At 46.6% G+C, this 15712-nt stretch overlaps 1 protein-coding gene across 1 annotated transcript in view; it reads left to right on the top strand.

Annotated features, from left to right (window-relative positions):
• The window catches only part of SREBF2 (sterol regulatory element binding transcription factor 2), an 84808-nt gene that overhangs the window by 49688 nt on the left and 19408 nt on the right, over positions 1-15712 (top strand). The window contains exons 5-11 of the mRNA XM_011978753.1: positions 860-1081; positions 2402-2516; positions 2606-2787; positions 4288-4480; positions 5004-5185; positions 7799-8075; positions 11256-11425. Coding sequence (XP_011834143.1) covers positions 860-1081; positions 2402-2516; positions 2606-2787; positions 4288-4480; positions 5004-5185; positions 7799-8075; positions 11256-11425 — 1341 coding nt within the window. The remainder of the gene's footprint in view (positions 1-859; positions 1082-2401; positions 2517-2605; positions 2788-4287; positions 4481-5003; positions 5186-7798; positions 8076-11255; positions 11426-15712) is intronic.

Raw genomic sequence — 15712 nt, 5'->3', positions numbered from 1 at the left:
CTCATGCCTATAATCCCAGCACTTTGGGAGACTGAGGCGGGCAGATCACCTGAGGTCAGGAGTTCTAGACCAGCCTGACCAACATGGAGAAACCCTATCTCTACTAAAAATACAAAATTAGCCAGGCGTGGTGGCGCATTCCTGTAATCCCAGCTACTCCAGAGGCTGAGGCAGCAGAATCGCTTGAACCCCGGGAGGCGGAGTTTGCAGTGAGCCGAGATCGCGCCGTTGCACTCCAGCCTGGGCAACGAGAGCAACACTCCGTCTCAAAAAAAAAAGGAAAGAAAATAAAGTTAGAAAAAATAAGAGGAGAAAACAGAGATGAAGAATAAAAAGAGGGGACCTCCATGGTTGGCCTGTTTACTTAATCGAATGGCTCTGATTGAGAGTGTCACTTCTGCCCTTAAGCTTTTTGATGGCGAAATTGTATAAAGAAATGCAGTAATTTGCTTAATTGTCATTTGAGAGAAAAAAATGTGTCATACACTAGGAGAAAGTTTTCTCGGGTACCAACTCGTGGTTCACCGTGTAGAAGTTTAGAAGTGGTTAACAGTTTGACAGCACAGCAGAAATCATGACTTGTTTCTGGCATACCTAGATCAAAACTTAAAACATATTTAGCCATGTTAATCCTCTTGTGTAGTTTATCATTGTTGATTCTGAAGGTAGGTAGTAACCGAGGTGCCGTGGCTCCTGAGGCGTCTTGGGGCCTGATTTGATTAACTCAGGAAGAGTCTCAGACCTCATGAAGTACTGCCAGGTCTGGCAACACTTGGCCAGAGTAGGCAGGTCTGTGTTGAGGTTGCTTTATGCAGACTAACAAAGGGTTCATTCTGCTCTGTACCTGTGCCTATTCTAGACCCTGGTGGGCAGCAGTGGGACCATTCTGACCACAATGCCTGTAATGATGGGGCAAGAGAAAGTGCCCATTAAGCAGGTACCTGGGGGAGTCAAGCAGCTTGAGCCCCCCAAAGAAGGAGAAAGGCGGACAACCCACAATATCATTGAGAAACGATATCGCTCCTCCATCAATGACAAAATCATCGAATTGAAAGACCTGGTCATGGGGACAGACGCCAAGGTGGGTGCCAAGCAAAATTGTGTTTTATGTTCCACCATGTCCCCTCTACCTGTTTTTGCTTCAGGAGCTTAGAGAAGTCCCAGACTCAAGGTAAGTGAATACAAGACCGAGTTAGAGGTACTTTTTTATTAAAGCATCTTGGTATTGTGTCAAGATTATAAAATATTAAAAACCATAAGGGTACTGGTGAGGGTCGATGAGGCAGTGACCCACTGAGACCTTTGACTCCTTCGGCTGTGCTCTGCAGTGATGGGGGACTCCACTGTCAGAGGCAGAGAAAGATGCCTGCCACCAGTAGTTCCAGATACAGGACTGTGTGTGCCTTGGAGTCAGCTGATGGCATCGTTTTAGCTGTGTTTAGGGGTTACCTTTTAGGGAAAAGAAAGAAAAAAGAGGTTGAGTCTTTGACCAGCAACAAATAGAGGAAATTGATTTTCCAAATGTTTCTGGTGTTTTCACTGAATGTGTCTTCTGGAAAGTAGGAGATTTTATTTTTAAAACCTATCTATGTTTAAACCCTATTTTGAAAGAAAATTTCATTATTTTCCTTGTTGCCTACAAATCTGAAAAGTATACATCCTAAGTAAAAATCTATGCCTTAAGATAACTGTCCAGGCCAGGTGCTGTGGCTCACGCCTGTAATCGCAGCACTTTGGGAAGCCGAGGCGGGTGGATCACGAGGGCAGGAGTTCAAGACCAGCCTGGTCAACATGGTGAAACCCCATCTCTACTAAAAATACAAAAAATTAGCCAGGTGTGGTGGCAGGCGCCTGTAATCCCAGCTACTCAGGAGGCTGAGGCAGGAGAATTGCTTGAACCTGGGAGGCGGAGATTGCAGTGAGCCGAGATGGTGCCATTGTACTCCAGCCTGGGCAACAAGAGTGAAACTCTGTCTTGGAAAAAAAAAAAAAAAGATAGCTGTCCAACAATGCTGTGGTGTTTTGTCATTTGTTTTCCTTAAAGTTTGTTTTTATGCTAGGATTATTGTAAGAAGTAGGAACAATAGCTAATATTTATTGAGTGTCAACTATTTGCCAGGCTCGGGGCTAAGCTCTTTACACTCATTATCTGATTTAGCCAGGCTGCAAGCCTGTGATTCACGGACTCTCATTATCTCTGTGTTAATGAGGTGGAAAGTGAGGTTCAGAGGTATGGAGTAACTTCTCCCGAGTGGCACAGCTAATCGTTGGGAGGGCCAGCATCTGAACTTGGTTTCTCCCCTCACAGAGCCATGCTGTCATCCCAAGTGCTAGGGCTCTGCTCTTTTCACCCTGTAGCCTGCACTGGTCTCACTGTGTTTTTGCTTATCTTCCTACCCAGATGCACAAGTCTGGCGTTCTGAGGAAGGCCATTGATTACATCAAATACTTGCAGCAGGTCAATCATAAACTGCGCCAGGAGAACATGGTGCTGAAGCTGGCAAATCAAAAGAACAGTAAGTGTGCTGAGAACAGGGTTGTCCCCCGGCCCGGCTAGGGCTTTGTAAAGGCAGATCATTTTCACCAGGTGGGGTTTTCTTTGCAGAGCTTCTAAAGGGCATCGACCTAGGCAGTCTGGTGGACACTGAGGTGGACCTGAAGATCGAGGACTTTAATCAGAATGTCCTTCTGATGTCCCCCCCAGCCTCTGACTCAGGGTCACAGGCTGGCTTCTCTCCCTACTCCATTGACTCTGAGCCAGGAAGCCCTCTGTTGGATGATGCAAAGGTACAGACTTTTGAAATCTTCTGATCCTTGGAATCTTTCCCATTTCCCCTAAGAAAGTAGCTGGGAGGTCACAGTTATGAGGCCAGGCTGCATGTTCAGAGGGCCTCGCCTGGAGAGAAACAGGAATTCTGTGAAATTAACCAGGTCCTGGAGAATAAAGAAAAAGAAAACTGACTCTGGGGGGAAACAGTCCCTCAGGTTTAACTGGTCCTTGCTGATAGGCCCCGTCAGAGAGTAATGAGTGCCAGATCCAGAACAGGAATGCGGAGTAGCTGTTGTGGGGGCGTTGGGAGCTGCTGAAGGCACCTCATTGCTTCACTCTGCCTTTAATGGGTCTGGCAAGACCACTTTGGGAGGCTGATCAATTCGTTTAGGATGAGGCTGCCTCTGGGTCCTCTTTTCAGAAATGATTACAATTTGCAGTCTAACAGATAACATTTTATATATGGGCCTTTAATCGTCCAAGAAAGCCCCTGGCAATGGTAGTTTAATGGAATTACTTAAGAGAGGCTCTGAGCCTAATGATCTTCCTGGGAACCTGTAGAGACCACTGGGTTCTGTACTGTATTTTGACTTTGGCAGTTTCTGACTCTGTAAGCACAAAGTTCCCTTCTAGTGTTTGTTTTTGACTAAGCTGTTTATTGTATCACATACTTAATTTTACTAAGGATGCTCTGTTTTTGAAATATTCTTATAAATGTGATTCTGTTTGGCAACAACAGGCTGTTTGACATATAAATTGAATTAGCTCGGCTTCTGAGTCATCAGAAGAATGGTTTTAAAATATTGAAAAGAAATGACATGCTATATACACATTGGGGCGCAGGGGAGATCTGGCTCCAGCCCTCCTGCTATAAAATGGAGAGTGGGGTGGGTGTAGACAATGGTACTGTTTTAGAACAGGTAAAATATCCTTTAGATAGATTCATACTAAATATGATTTTTGATCAACTTTATTGAGGTATAATTTAAATGCAATAAAATATACCTACTTTAAATGTACAGTACCAAGAGTTTTAACATAATGTACAGTGCTATGTAACTGTCACTATAATCAAGATATAGAACATTTCCATCACCCCAAAAAGCTCTTTTGTACACCTTTGCAGGTAGTTTCCCACACCCCTCTCCAGCCTCAGACAATGACTTGATTCATCAGTTTCCTGTTACTTTAGATTCATTTTGCCTGTTCTGGAATTATACAGAAACAGAATCATACAGTGTGTTCTCTTTTGTGGTAGAGCTCTATTTTAAAAGAAAATCTCTTCTACCTTTGTTCTTTGGCACATGTACTTTTCTCAGTTAGCAAGCAGGTGAATGTGCCAATGTTTGAGCAGCAGTTAGTGAATTATAGGCCTCTCAATTCCCATCTGGCCTTAGTCCTGAGTTAATAGACTTGAATTTAAACCTCATAACCATTTCTCAATATATATATGTATTTATAAAGTGCTATAAAAACCTATGCAGTATTTATTCCAACCTCGAGGCCTTGTTTTGAAGGTCAAAGATGAGCCGGACTCTCCTCCTGTGGCACTGGGCATGGTAGACCGCTCACGGATTCTTCTGTGTGTCCTCACCTTCCTGTGCCTCTCCTTTAACCCCCTGACTTCCCTGCTGCAGTGGGGAGGGGCTCACGACTCTGACCAGCACCCACACTCAGGCTCTGGCCGCAGTGTCCTGTCATTTGAGTCAGGTAGGTGGCGGCCCCTTACACCACCTGGGCATGGCTGGACCACTATGGCAGGAGAAGGACCCTGTGTACAAACTTCTTGGCTTGGCTACCAGGTCCCAAAGGGGTTTTATAGTGGGCCCCCACCTGCTTGCTTCTGATAGGGACTGGCATAAGTTCCGTTTTGGAAGTAACAAGGCAAGCCCAAGTTCAGTCAGAATGAGCAACACAAATCAGGGACCCACACTACTCTAAATACCCTGGCGTGGAGGGGTGGTACCTATCTGAAGGGGGATATGGTGTTTTTTACCTGAGGTTGCAAAACCAATGCCTTAACCCTTTCAAGCTAACAAAGATTTTTGTGGCACTCAGCTCCATAATGACAAGGGCTACAGTCATTAGCCCCGTTTAGATTATAGAATTATTCACCCTTTCTTCTGAAAATACGGTAGAAGACTCGTTCCTGTGATAGTGCTGGGGTCTGTCAGGTGCCTGGCTGTTCTGCAAGGCCTTTCCTGGCAGGCTCTGCTGAGACACTCCTTCTTAGGTTCTGGGGGCTGGTTTGACTGGATGATGCCTACTCTTCTCTTATGGCTGGTAAATGGTGTGATTGTCCTGAGCGTCTTTGTGAAGCTGCTGGTCCATGGGGAGCCAGTGATCCGGCCACACTCCCGCTCCTCGGTCACCTTCTGGAGGCACCGGAAACAGGCAGACCTGGATCTCGCCAGAGTGAGTTCTGTGTCCGCCCTTCCCCATCCTCCCCTAGACTTGACCAATAATTCAGCAACTCATGTCGAAGAAAGTCCTATGATAGATACTTGTGGTAACTGAAAGGAAAAAGGGACCCTGCTGCCGAACAGTCACAGGGCAGTGGAGAGGGCGCCTCTGCATAGATAATTAATTCCAGGGACATGAGATGATCTATGTCTCTGGTATGACAGAGGAATAATAAAGTGGGGTTCTGAGGGAGGGGCTGCCAAGAGCAGGAAGGAAGGGCGGAGGTGGCCGAAGGACCCACCCAAAGGCATGAATAGACAGGCTATTTGGTGACTGGCAGGTTCCAGGGTATGTTAAGTGTAGGGTGTGTCACAGAGAGTTGAAGGCAAAGGCTGGTAGTGTGTCTAGGCCCAAATTGGAGAGGGCTTTCACTGGGAACTGATTTGGGGCTTTATTCCCAATTCTTTATAGAACCAGGGAAGGTTTTTGAGCAGGAAAACTAGCTGAAAGTTTTCATTTGAAATCAACAGGGAGTTTATGGAAAAAATTCTGGGGCAACTCACAGCATTGAGGAAGAGTTAAACATCCACATTTCAAGAGGAACAAGAACCAGAACACTCCTCAGCAGCAGTGAGCCATGGGCATGCCCTCCCCACCTCTGCAAGCTGCAGAGCCATTAGTGAGAATCTGATTGGCCATCCTGGATCTGTCAGCCTTGCTGGGGCTACGGGTCTCAGAATATAGATGTGATTTTAAGAGGCCTGTTCCCTGAGCATAACATCCCAAGATGTATATCCTAGAGGCAGGTTCAGGTGTGTGTTTTATAAGCATCATTCTGGTGGCTGTGAAGGATAGGTAGAAGGGAGATGTGAAATGAATGGAACATGGAAACAAGTTAGGGTGCTCTTTTGTAAGTAGAGACAAGGTCTCACTATGTTGTCTGGCTGGTCCCAAACTCCTAGGCTCAAGTGATCCTCTCACCTTGACCTCCCAAAATGTTGGGATTATAGGCATGAGCCACCACGCCTGGCTGAGTCAGGGGGCTCTATGAAATAAGCTGAGTAAGAGATGATGGCAAGGACCTGGAATTAAAAGGAAAAGTTTGAACTGAATAAATATTTGAAATGTAGTATTTGGAAGGGAAGTGATAGTGACATTGACTCAAGGGTAAGAGAAGCCCCAAAATGGAGTGGACTCCATCTAGGCCATGTTGCCTGGAAAAGCTGGAAGAGGCCTCTGTAGAGTGAGCAGTGATTGGGAGGCAGGCCATGGGGATGGAGGAGGGGCGGGGCCAGAGTATTTGAGAAGCTTGTCTGTCAGGACAGGATTCTTAGGGAGAACTGGACTGGGGAGTCAGGAGGAGTGAGAGCCAAAGATTGGGACTTGGGAATAGCGCACCTTTGAGGGAAAGGCAGGGGAGGAGCCAGGGAACACCTGCCTCCTTTTGCATCTTCAAGTTGCAGGTACTTCTGACGGAAAAGATAGAGCCACCTTAGAGACTGTTGCTCTGAGGACATCTTTTCTTTTCCCTTATCCAGTCCTGTAATGATGTGGGAAACAAAACACAGGTAGTGTACCAGCTGCCCAATAGAGGAAAATAGGATAATTTACTTTAATTTCCCAAGACTGTATAGCCTGTCTTAGCCTGTCTTATAGTCTCCAACAGTGACAGAGAGAAGGCGAGCGTTCTTCAGTGCAGTGCCAAGACTCTCCACTAGACCCTCTCAGGTTGACAAAGATTAGTTCATCTGAATCCTAGAGTAGGGTAGTTTAGCTGTGAGTTTGCCTGAAACCATGGTTCTCAAACGTCAGCAGGCATTAAGCCGGGTACTGTGGCTCACACCTGTAAATCCCAGCTACTCGGGAGGCTGAGGTGTGGGTATTGCTTGAGCCTAGGAGTTCAAGACCAGCCCAGGCAACACAGCAAAACCCCCATCTCTAAAAATGAAAAGAAAAACACTTTAGCAGACATGGCATGAGAATCACCTAGAGGGTTGCGACACCAGAGGTTCTGATTCAGTAGCCCTGGGGTAAGGTCCAAGTGCTCGCATTTCTAACAAGCTCCTAAGAGCTGATGCTACTGGCCTCTGGGGGCCGCACTTTGAGACCCTGAAAGCCTAAAGGATCATGCAGTTCATCTAAATCTGTGTCACCTGTCTCATGTCTAAAAGATACTGCTGGCTGGGCGCGGTGGCTCACACCTGTAATCCCAACACTTTGGAAGGCTAAGGCAGGTAGATCACTTGAGGTCAGGAGTTCGAGACCAGCCTGACCAACATGGTGAAATCCCGTCTCTACTAAAAATACAAAAAAATAAATAAATAAATAAAGTGCTACTCTGAGGGAACTCTGACCAGCATTTGCTCAAAGAAAGAACACAGTACAATCTCAATCGAGTAAAAAGCCTGGAAGGAAATACCTCAGAATGTCAGCAGGGCTTCTTCCTGGGGAATGAGATTATAGGTGGTTTTATTTTACTTTCTTGTAGCTTTCTGAAGTTTCCCTTGTTTTTATGAGTATGCACTAATTCCTCTGATAATGGGGAGTGAGGGGAGTAGAAGTCTATATCAAAACAAAAAGCCAGAGCAAGGCCAGTGACCGTTAACACCTCTTGATACTTCATAGGGAGATTTTGCAGCTGCTGCCGCCAACCTACAAACCTGCCTGGCAGTTTTGGGCCGAGCACTGCCCACCTCCCGCCTGGACCTGGCCTGCAGCCTCTCCTGGAACGTGATCCGCTACAGCCTGCAGAAGCTACGCCTGGTGCGCTGGCTGCTCAAGAAAGTCTTCCAGTGCCGGCGGGCCACGCCAGCCACTGAGGCAGGCTTTGAAGACGAAGCTAAGACCAGCGCCCGGGATGCGGCTCTGGCCTATCACCGGCTGCACCAGCTGCACATCACAGGTGACGGGGCGGCTGCTGCTGCCTGGCTTGCTGCAAGGCATATCATGCTACCTCTCCTCCTTAGCTTGATTTGCCAGTTCTGCACCCTAGCTGAAGTCCTTTTAATGCTGCTCTTTTAGAGTGGCTAGACCAAGCTTCTACCTGTTTCCACAGCTGTAAGGATGGCTCTTTGCTTTAGCTCATCAGTTCTCAGATGCACATGTTTTCACAGTAACATCACTATACTCAGGATGTGTCCTATAAACAGTGGCACGTTGTAGATAAGTGGCAGTGTTTTTCTTTAGTGATACTTAAATTAATGGTGAGATTTAAAATTGCTGACATCTTAGAGTCAATGAAATATGATCATTTATTTCATTCATTAAGCTCCTGCTATAATAGAAAGGCAGAGAGGTCAGCAAATGAATGACAGTTCAGTGTGAGTATGTTAGACTTTAGCAGAAGGAACATGTTTTCGTTCGGAGGGAGTGGGTACCTGTTTGGAGGGTTTCAAGAAAGGCTTCTAGGGAAGTAAGAGTCTTGGCTTTGCATGGAAGAATGCATAGAGGTCACCAGCTCTGCATGATATGAGCCTTCTGGCCAGAGGGATGTTCCCAAGGAGGAGCCCCACCTGGGGTGGCTCTTGGGAATAAGTCTTCAGTGGTCCTAGAGGGAGCCAGGGCACAAGGGCAGTGCTCGGACCATGAAGGATTTGGATGCCAGGCTGGGGATCTTGTAGTGTATCAGTAGGATTCAGTGAAGAGCATTAGGAAAATAGTGATATGATCAGGTTTGTGTTTCTCAAGTTTAGAAGAGTCAGGCTGGGCATGGTAGCTGGCTCATGCCTGTAGTCCCAGCACTTTGGGAGGCCAAGGCGGGTGGATCACCTGAGGTCAGGAGTTCGAGACCAGCCTGGCCAACATGGCAAAACCCCGTCTCTACTAAAAATACAAAAATTAGCCCAAGTGTGGTGGCACGTGCCTATAATCCCAGTTACTTGGGAGGCTAAGGCAAGAGAATCACTTGAACCCAAGAGGTGGAGGTTGTAGTGAGCCAAGATGGCACTACTACATTCTAGCCTGGGCAGCAAGAGCAAAATTCCATCTCAAAAAGAAAGAAAAGGATAAAGACTGGCACAGAAGAAAAGGATAAAGACTAGCACAGCAGTTCACGTCTGTAATCCTAGAACTTTGGGAGGTCAAGGAAGGAAGGTCGCTTGAGCCCAGGAGTTTCTCACCAGCCTGGAAAACACAGAGATACTGCATCTCTACAAAAAAATTCAAAAAATTAGCTGGTCTTTGTGGTGTGCACCTGTGGTTCCAGCTACTTGAGAGGCCAAGGTGGGAGGATCACTTGAGCCTGGGAGGTAGGTCGAGGCTGCAGTGAGCTGTGATCGTGCCACTGCACATGCACACAGAGATGAACAGATAGAGGACGGGGAGTCAGGGGCAGAGGCTGCGTAAGAGGAGCAGTTGGAGAGGTCTGAGGAGACACTGAGAGGCTGAGTGTTGGAGGAGCAAGGGCAGAGTTGAGGAGGGGAGATTGTTGCTGGGACACGCAGTAAGATGAGGGCCAGGAATAACAGTAGGATGTGGTAACTGGAAGGTGTTAGATGCCCTGGTAGCAGCAAGGAGCGTCAGCCAAAAGTGGAACAGAGCCAGGCCAGTGATGCAGGAGTGACCAGGAGATGAGACAGCGGGGTCAGTGTGCAGCTTTAATATGTGGGCTCATGGTAGAATTTTAGCAGAAGGTCCTTATCTGCAAATTCGCTCCGCTGTTACCTTGTCTGTTCCTCAGTGTGCCCTTGGGGCAGAATAAGCCCATACTCAGGTCTCTGATCAGGCTGTGTCCTTGTTGCTGCCAAGTTCTGGAGAATTCCAACTGAGAAGCTTTACATCACTCATTCCCTCCATACTCATTGGCATTCCCTGTGTGAGACACTGAGAGGACAGAGGTAACTACAGTATGGTTGCCACACTGCCCTCTCCCCTCCCTCCCTGTGACGGTAAAAGCCCAGTGTCTCCTGTAGGAGGAACACCTGAGGCCCGTACAGAATGGAGTGTGGAGGCTGAGATCTCCCTATGCTGATAAAGAGACAGGGAGGCAAGGCAGCCCAGGAGAGGGAACACAGGGCTGGATGAGCATGGGAAGCCTGGCTTTGCCACTGTCTACACCTTGACATGGGCACTTCCTGTGGCCGCCCCTGAGGCAAGGAGACTGCTTGCCCTTGTAGCAAGGACCAAAGCTGGCAACAGTATGAAAGCCTCAGGAGAGCTGTGATGGGCCCTTGTGCCTGTGCAAGGATACTTTGTCCCCTGATTAGGGGATCAGCCCCCGATGGGCCACTGTGCACCTCTCATTGGGGAGGGTGTAGTAAGCCTTCCTGGCCTCCCACCCACTAACCCAACATGTGTTCACCTGTCCTTGCTCAGTTTATGTCACTTCCCCCCTGAAATGGGTGTGTGCTTGTGTATTGTGAAGGTGGGTTCTTTTTTTTGGCTTTTTTGGGGGACAGAGTCTCGCTCTGTTGCCTAGGCTGGAGTGCAGTGATGTGATCTCAGCTCACTGCAACCTCCGTGTCCCAGGCTCAAGCAGTTCTGCCTCAGCCTTCTGAGTAGCTGCAATTACAGGTGTGCGCCACCACGTCCAGCTAATTTTTTCTATTTTTAGTAGAGATGGGGTTTCACTGTGTTTGCCAGGCTGGTCTCGAACTCCTGGCCTCAAGTGATCCGCCAGACTTGGTCTCCCAAAGTGCTGGGATTATAGGTGTGAGCCACTGACACCCAGCCACATTGTGAAGGTTTTTTAATGAAAATAAATTCAAATCAGTTTTTCCAAAAAAAAAATGTCATTACCTCTGTTGAATGTTTGGAAACACAGAGTGGGGCTGTGCTCTGACACTGTTTTGGGAAATGCTGCCCTGTGCGCCTCTGAGTCCTGTACAACAACCTGCAATCGTGGCGGCTCTGGGTGCGATAGAACCGGGTGCCATGTTCCCAGCTACCCTGCGAGGTAGACAGGGACACACAGCCAGAACATCACAGAGCCTGGCATCTCATCCTGTGATCAGGCCTATCTGATCACAGAGTTCACCTCGTTTCTCCCCTGGTTCCTCTCTTACTTTGATTGTGCTGGAGAGAGCAGGAAAAAGTTTGGTTTTGGGGTTCCATCAATGATAATGTCTGTTTCCGCCCACCCTAGGGAAGCTTCCTGCAGGATCTGCCTGTTCTGATGTACACATGGCATTGTGTGCTGTAAACCTGGCTGAATGTGCAGAGGAGAAAATCCCACCGAACACACTGGTTGAGATCCATCTGACTGCTGCCATGGGGCTCAAGACCCGGTGTGGAGGCAAGCTGGGCTTCCTGGCCGTGAGTACCCTTCAGTTCCCTTCTGTAAACCTCCCCTGAGTACTTACCTAACCAGGAGTTAAGATGCAAAAGCCATTATGAGCCCCCTTCCCGCTCAGATGCTGCCCACCTAGAGGGGTAGGCATTCATTCAGTTGCTCATTTCACCAGGACTTCCAGCAACCGATAAAACAGACCAAAATTCCTCCCCTTGTGGTCTTAATACCATAAGCCTTGTAAGCAGGACATTTTGGTCTCCTGAGGTAATATGAAGGTAATATGAGGTAATAAGAAGATTGGTTCACTGGTAGCAGAGCTACTGTATTTGGGGGTTAATATGCAACTTTTCTGCTCTTGCAGTGGTCATAAAAATTCTTAGAATCCCCTGGTTACGTCTCCTGGTTCTTTTATTTACTCAAAAGATATTTATTGGGCATCTTGTGTCCATCACAGCACTGTGAGTCCAGATATAAAAGCCAGTGCCTTTGCCAAGCTACAGAGTTCAAGAAAAGAAATGGAAAGAATAAAAGTAAAAGAAAAACTTGTGCCTGTCCACAGGGAGCTCAGGTCAGACCCAGGGCAGGGATTGTGGTTATCAAGCACCTCCCATATGCCTGGCTAGGAGCCAGCCTTGGGAACTCTCAGATGGGTAATTCCCAGTCCTTGTTATCAGCTAGTTCACAACATGCTGACCTCAAGCTTTCTCTTACTCTAGCAGAAACAGGTACGTTTTACTCTGTGTCCCACTGTGGGTAGACTGCTGAATACATCAGGTATGTTCAAGCATTACCACATTTGTTTCTGTATCTCAGTAACGGCAGAGATGAGCTGAGAATGAACCAGAGCGTTCCCTGTAGTGACACTGATATGTTTCCTGAGGAACATCACAATAGTCTACGGGACAAAGGGCGCAGGGAAGCCCAGTGTACTTTTTATGTCTTACCTCTGTTTCTGGTGACCACAGATAAGAAATTCATCCCTTGATTCACTCATTCAGCAAACACGACTGAGCACCCTCTCTAAGCAGGACATTTGCCTTGTCCTCAGGGAGCATACATTTTGGCAAGGAACCTAGACAGCAGCCCTTCTTGAGCTTGACATTGATCTTCTCATGAGGAGGACTGGGCTCCAGGTGGGGAAAGAACACCATCCTCACTTGTGGGCTACACGACCTGGGAGTCCACAGACACTGAAGACGCATCATTTTTCCTATTCATTTCAACCTTCCCTTAACAATTCTTCCTGGGACCAGGTCTTCAGGACAGTGAGCTAGGGTGAGCTCCTGAGCTGGTCTTGGGGGAAGTCAGGGTGGGCTTTCTGGGAAAGGTGAATCTAGGCTGAGAGCAGGAGGCATTGATGAGGTCTCTCTTCTTTTTGGTTTATTGAAGTGCTCTGGGCTGATGTCATTACATTTGTAACTTCCATGCTCTCCAAAAATGTTTTGAAGACATTGATTTTATCAAAATACAACATACGTGCAGAAAAATGCACACATTTTAACTTACGGCTTGAAGTGAAGTCACCCATGCAACACCCACCCAATCAAGAAATAGAACATTCCCAGTACTCACAGAAGCCTTCTTAAGGCTCTCCCTGCTCTTCCTGCCCCCAACCAAGGTAACCACTTTTCTGAATTCTGTCACTGGAGTTTAATCTGCCTATTGTTCGTCATTTCAGTAAACTTATCAAAGTACATGCTTACAAGTCTGGCTGGGAAGGCCAGGCATGGTGGCTCACGCCTGTAATCCTAGCTCTTCGGGAGGCCGAGGCGAGCAGATCACCTGAGGTCAGGAGTTCGAGACCAGCCTGATCAATATGATGAAAGCCTGTCTCTACTAAAAATACAAAAATTAGCCGGGCGTGGTGGCGCATGCCTGTAATTCCAGCTACTCGGGAGGCTGAGGCAGGAGAATCGCTTGAACCCTGGAGGTGGAGGTTGTGTTGGGTGGAGATCGCGCCATTGCACTCCAGCCTGGGCAGCAGAGTGAGACTCCATCTCAAATACATGGCCAGGCGCGGTGGCTCAAGCCTGTAATCCCAGCACTTTGGGAGGCTGAGACGGGCGGATCACGAGGTCAGAAGATCAAGACCATCCTGGCTAACACGGTGAAACCCCGTCTCTACTAAAAAATACAAAAAACTAGCCGGGTGAGGTGGCGGGCGCCTGTAGTCCCAGCTACTCGGGAGGCTGAGGCAGGAGAATGGCGTAAACCCAGGAGGCAGAGCTTGCAGTGAGCTGAGATCGCGCCACTGCACTCCAGCCTGGGCGACACAGTGAGACTCCATCTCAAAAAGTACATACATACATACATACATACATACATACATACAAACAAACAAAAATTAGCCGGACGTGGTGGTACACACCTGTAATCCCAGCTACTTGGGAGGCTGAGGCAGGACAGTCGCCTGAACCTGGGAAGCGGAGGTTGTAGTGAGCCAAGATTGTACCACTGCACTCCAGCCTGGGTGACAGAGTGAGAGAGACTCCGTCTCAAGAAGAAAAAAAAAAAAGATTACAATGTGCATGTCAAAAAGTATACAAATCATAAATACACAGTTCAGTGACTTCACGGAGTAAACACACCCGTGTAGCCAGCAGACAGTTCAAAGTACAGAAACAAGACCTCAGAAACTTCTCTTGGGCCCTTTGCAATCACTAACCTGCTCCTTCCCCCAAGCCTTCCAGCCTTCCAGGGGTAACCACCATCCTAGTCACCTCAGATATTTTGCCTCTGTTTAAACTATATTAATAGAAGGAGAGTCTTGCAGTATACACTGTTTTGTGTCTGACTTCTTTTGATCAATATCGTGTAAGAATCATTTATGTTGTCATGTAGAATTATAGATTGTTCGTTCTCATACTTTATAGTGTTCCATTGTATGACTAGATTATTGCAGATGAACTTTTTAGTTGCTTTCTAGCTTTGGTTATTATGAAGGGTGCTGCTGTGAACCTCCTTGTACACACATCTTTCAGGAAACGTGACTGCATTTTTAGGAATGTCATTGCTGGGTCAGAGGTTGTGCGTATTTCCAGATTGTTGGCCATTCTCCACTCCATCAGCAGTGAACAAGAGTTCCAGTTCTACATCCTTACCAAACACATATAATGTCAGTTTTTTAAGCCCTTCTAGTGTATCTCATTGTAGTTTTCATTTGCATTTCCCAGGTGATTAATGAGATTGAGCGCCTCTCCTTATATTTATTGGCAATTTGGATAGTCTTTTTTGTGACATTCAATTCACAATTCTTACCTCTTTTTCATTTGGAGTGTCTGTCATCTTATTAATTAGAGGAATTCTTTATTCTGGAGATGACCCCTTTATTGGATATATGCTTTTCAGATGCCTTCTCCCACTGTATGGTTTGCCTATTCTCTCTTAATGGTATCTAGTGATAGCACAAGCTCTTAATTTCAGTGAAATCCAGATTATTAGTCTTTTCCTTTACATTTAGACATTTTAAGTCCTGTAAATCTTTGTCCTACCTCAAAATCATGAAGATATTCTCCTATGTTGTCTGCTAGAAGCTTTATTTTTTACTCTTTACACACAGGTAGCTAATCCACCTGGAATTAATTTTTATATGAGTTGGAGGTAAGAGTGCAAGATCTGTATTTCTCCATAAGGATATCTACCTGACTCAGAACCTGTTATTTTATAAACTGTCCTTCTCCTGCTGCACCAAGTGGCACCTTTTTTTTTCCATAAATCAAGGATCCAGGTACAGCGGGGTCTGCCTCCGGATCTGCTAGTCTGTTCTACTGCACCACCACCACCCAACCCTAACAGCTGAGTTTCCTCTTATGTCTTGATGTCTGGAAGTGTTGGTCTTCCAGATTTAGTGACTAACAATGAGAATCTTGGGTATTTCTTTGTAGCTTCTTCATTCTACAGAGGTACTTGGTGCTGCTGATGGACATTTGGATGGTTTCCAGTATTTGCCGTTATAAACAGCGCTGTAGGGAACATTTCTGTCCATTGTCTTCATGCACCTCTATAAGAGCTTCCTCAGACCAAATCTGTAGAGATGGTGATACTGTGTGAAAGCATATAAATATTTGAAACTTAATAGTATTACCAAATTTGCATATTCAGTAAGATGGAAAAAGGAGAAGAACTGTCATCTTTAAAGTCATTGCTCTTCTCTGTTTACTTCTCTTGAGAGAGAATAAAGAGACTCAGACAGTATTTTCTTATAAAGGAAGAAACTTTGAATTTGGTGAGATATATTTAGCTACAAATGAGCCAAGTGTTGGGGGCAAGTGCAGGGCTGGCCTCTGTGAAAATGGTTTAGACTAGAGGTT

This window comes from Mandrillus leucophaeus, unplaced genomic scaffold (genome assembly GCF_000951045.1).
Source record: "Mandrillus leucophaeus isolate KB7577 unplaced genomic scaffold, Mleu.le_1.0 Scaffold2, whole genome shotgun sequence".
NCBI lineage: Eukaryota > Metazoa > Chordata > Mammalia > Primates > Cercopithecidae > Mandrillus > Mandrillus leucophaeus.
Note: the sequence above shows the minus strand (reverse complement) of the source record. Positions and strands in the feature narration are given on the sequence as shown.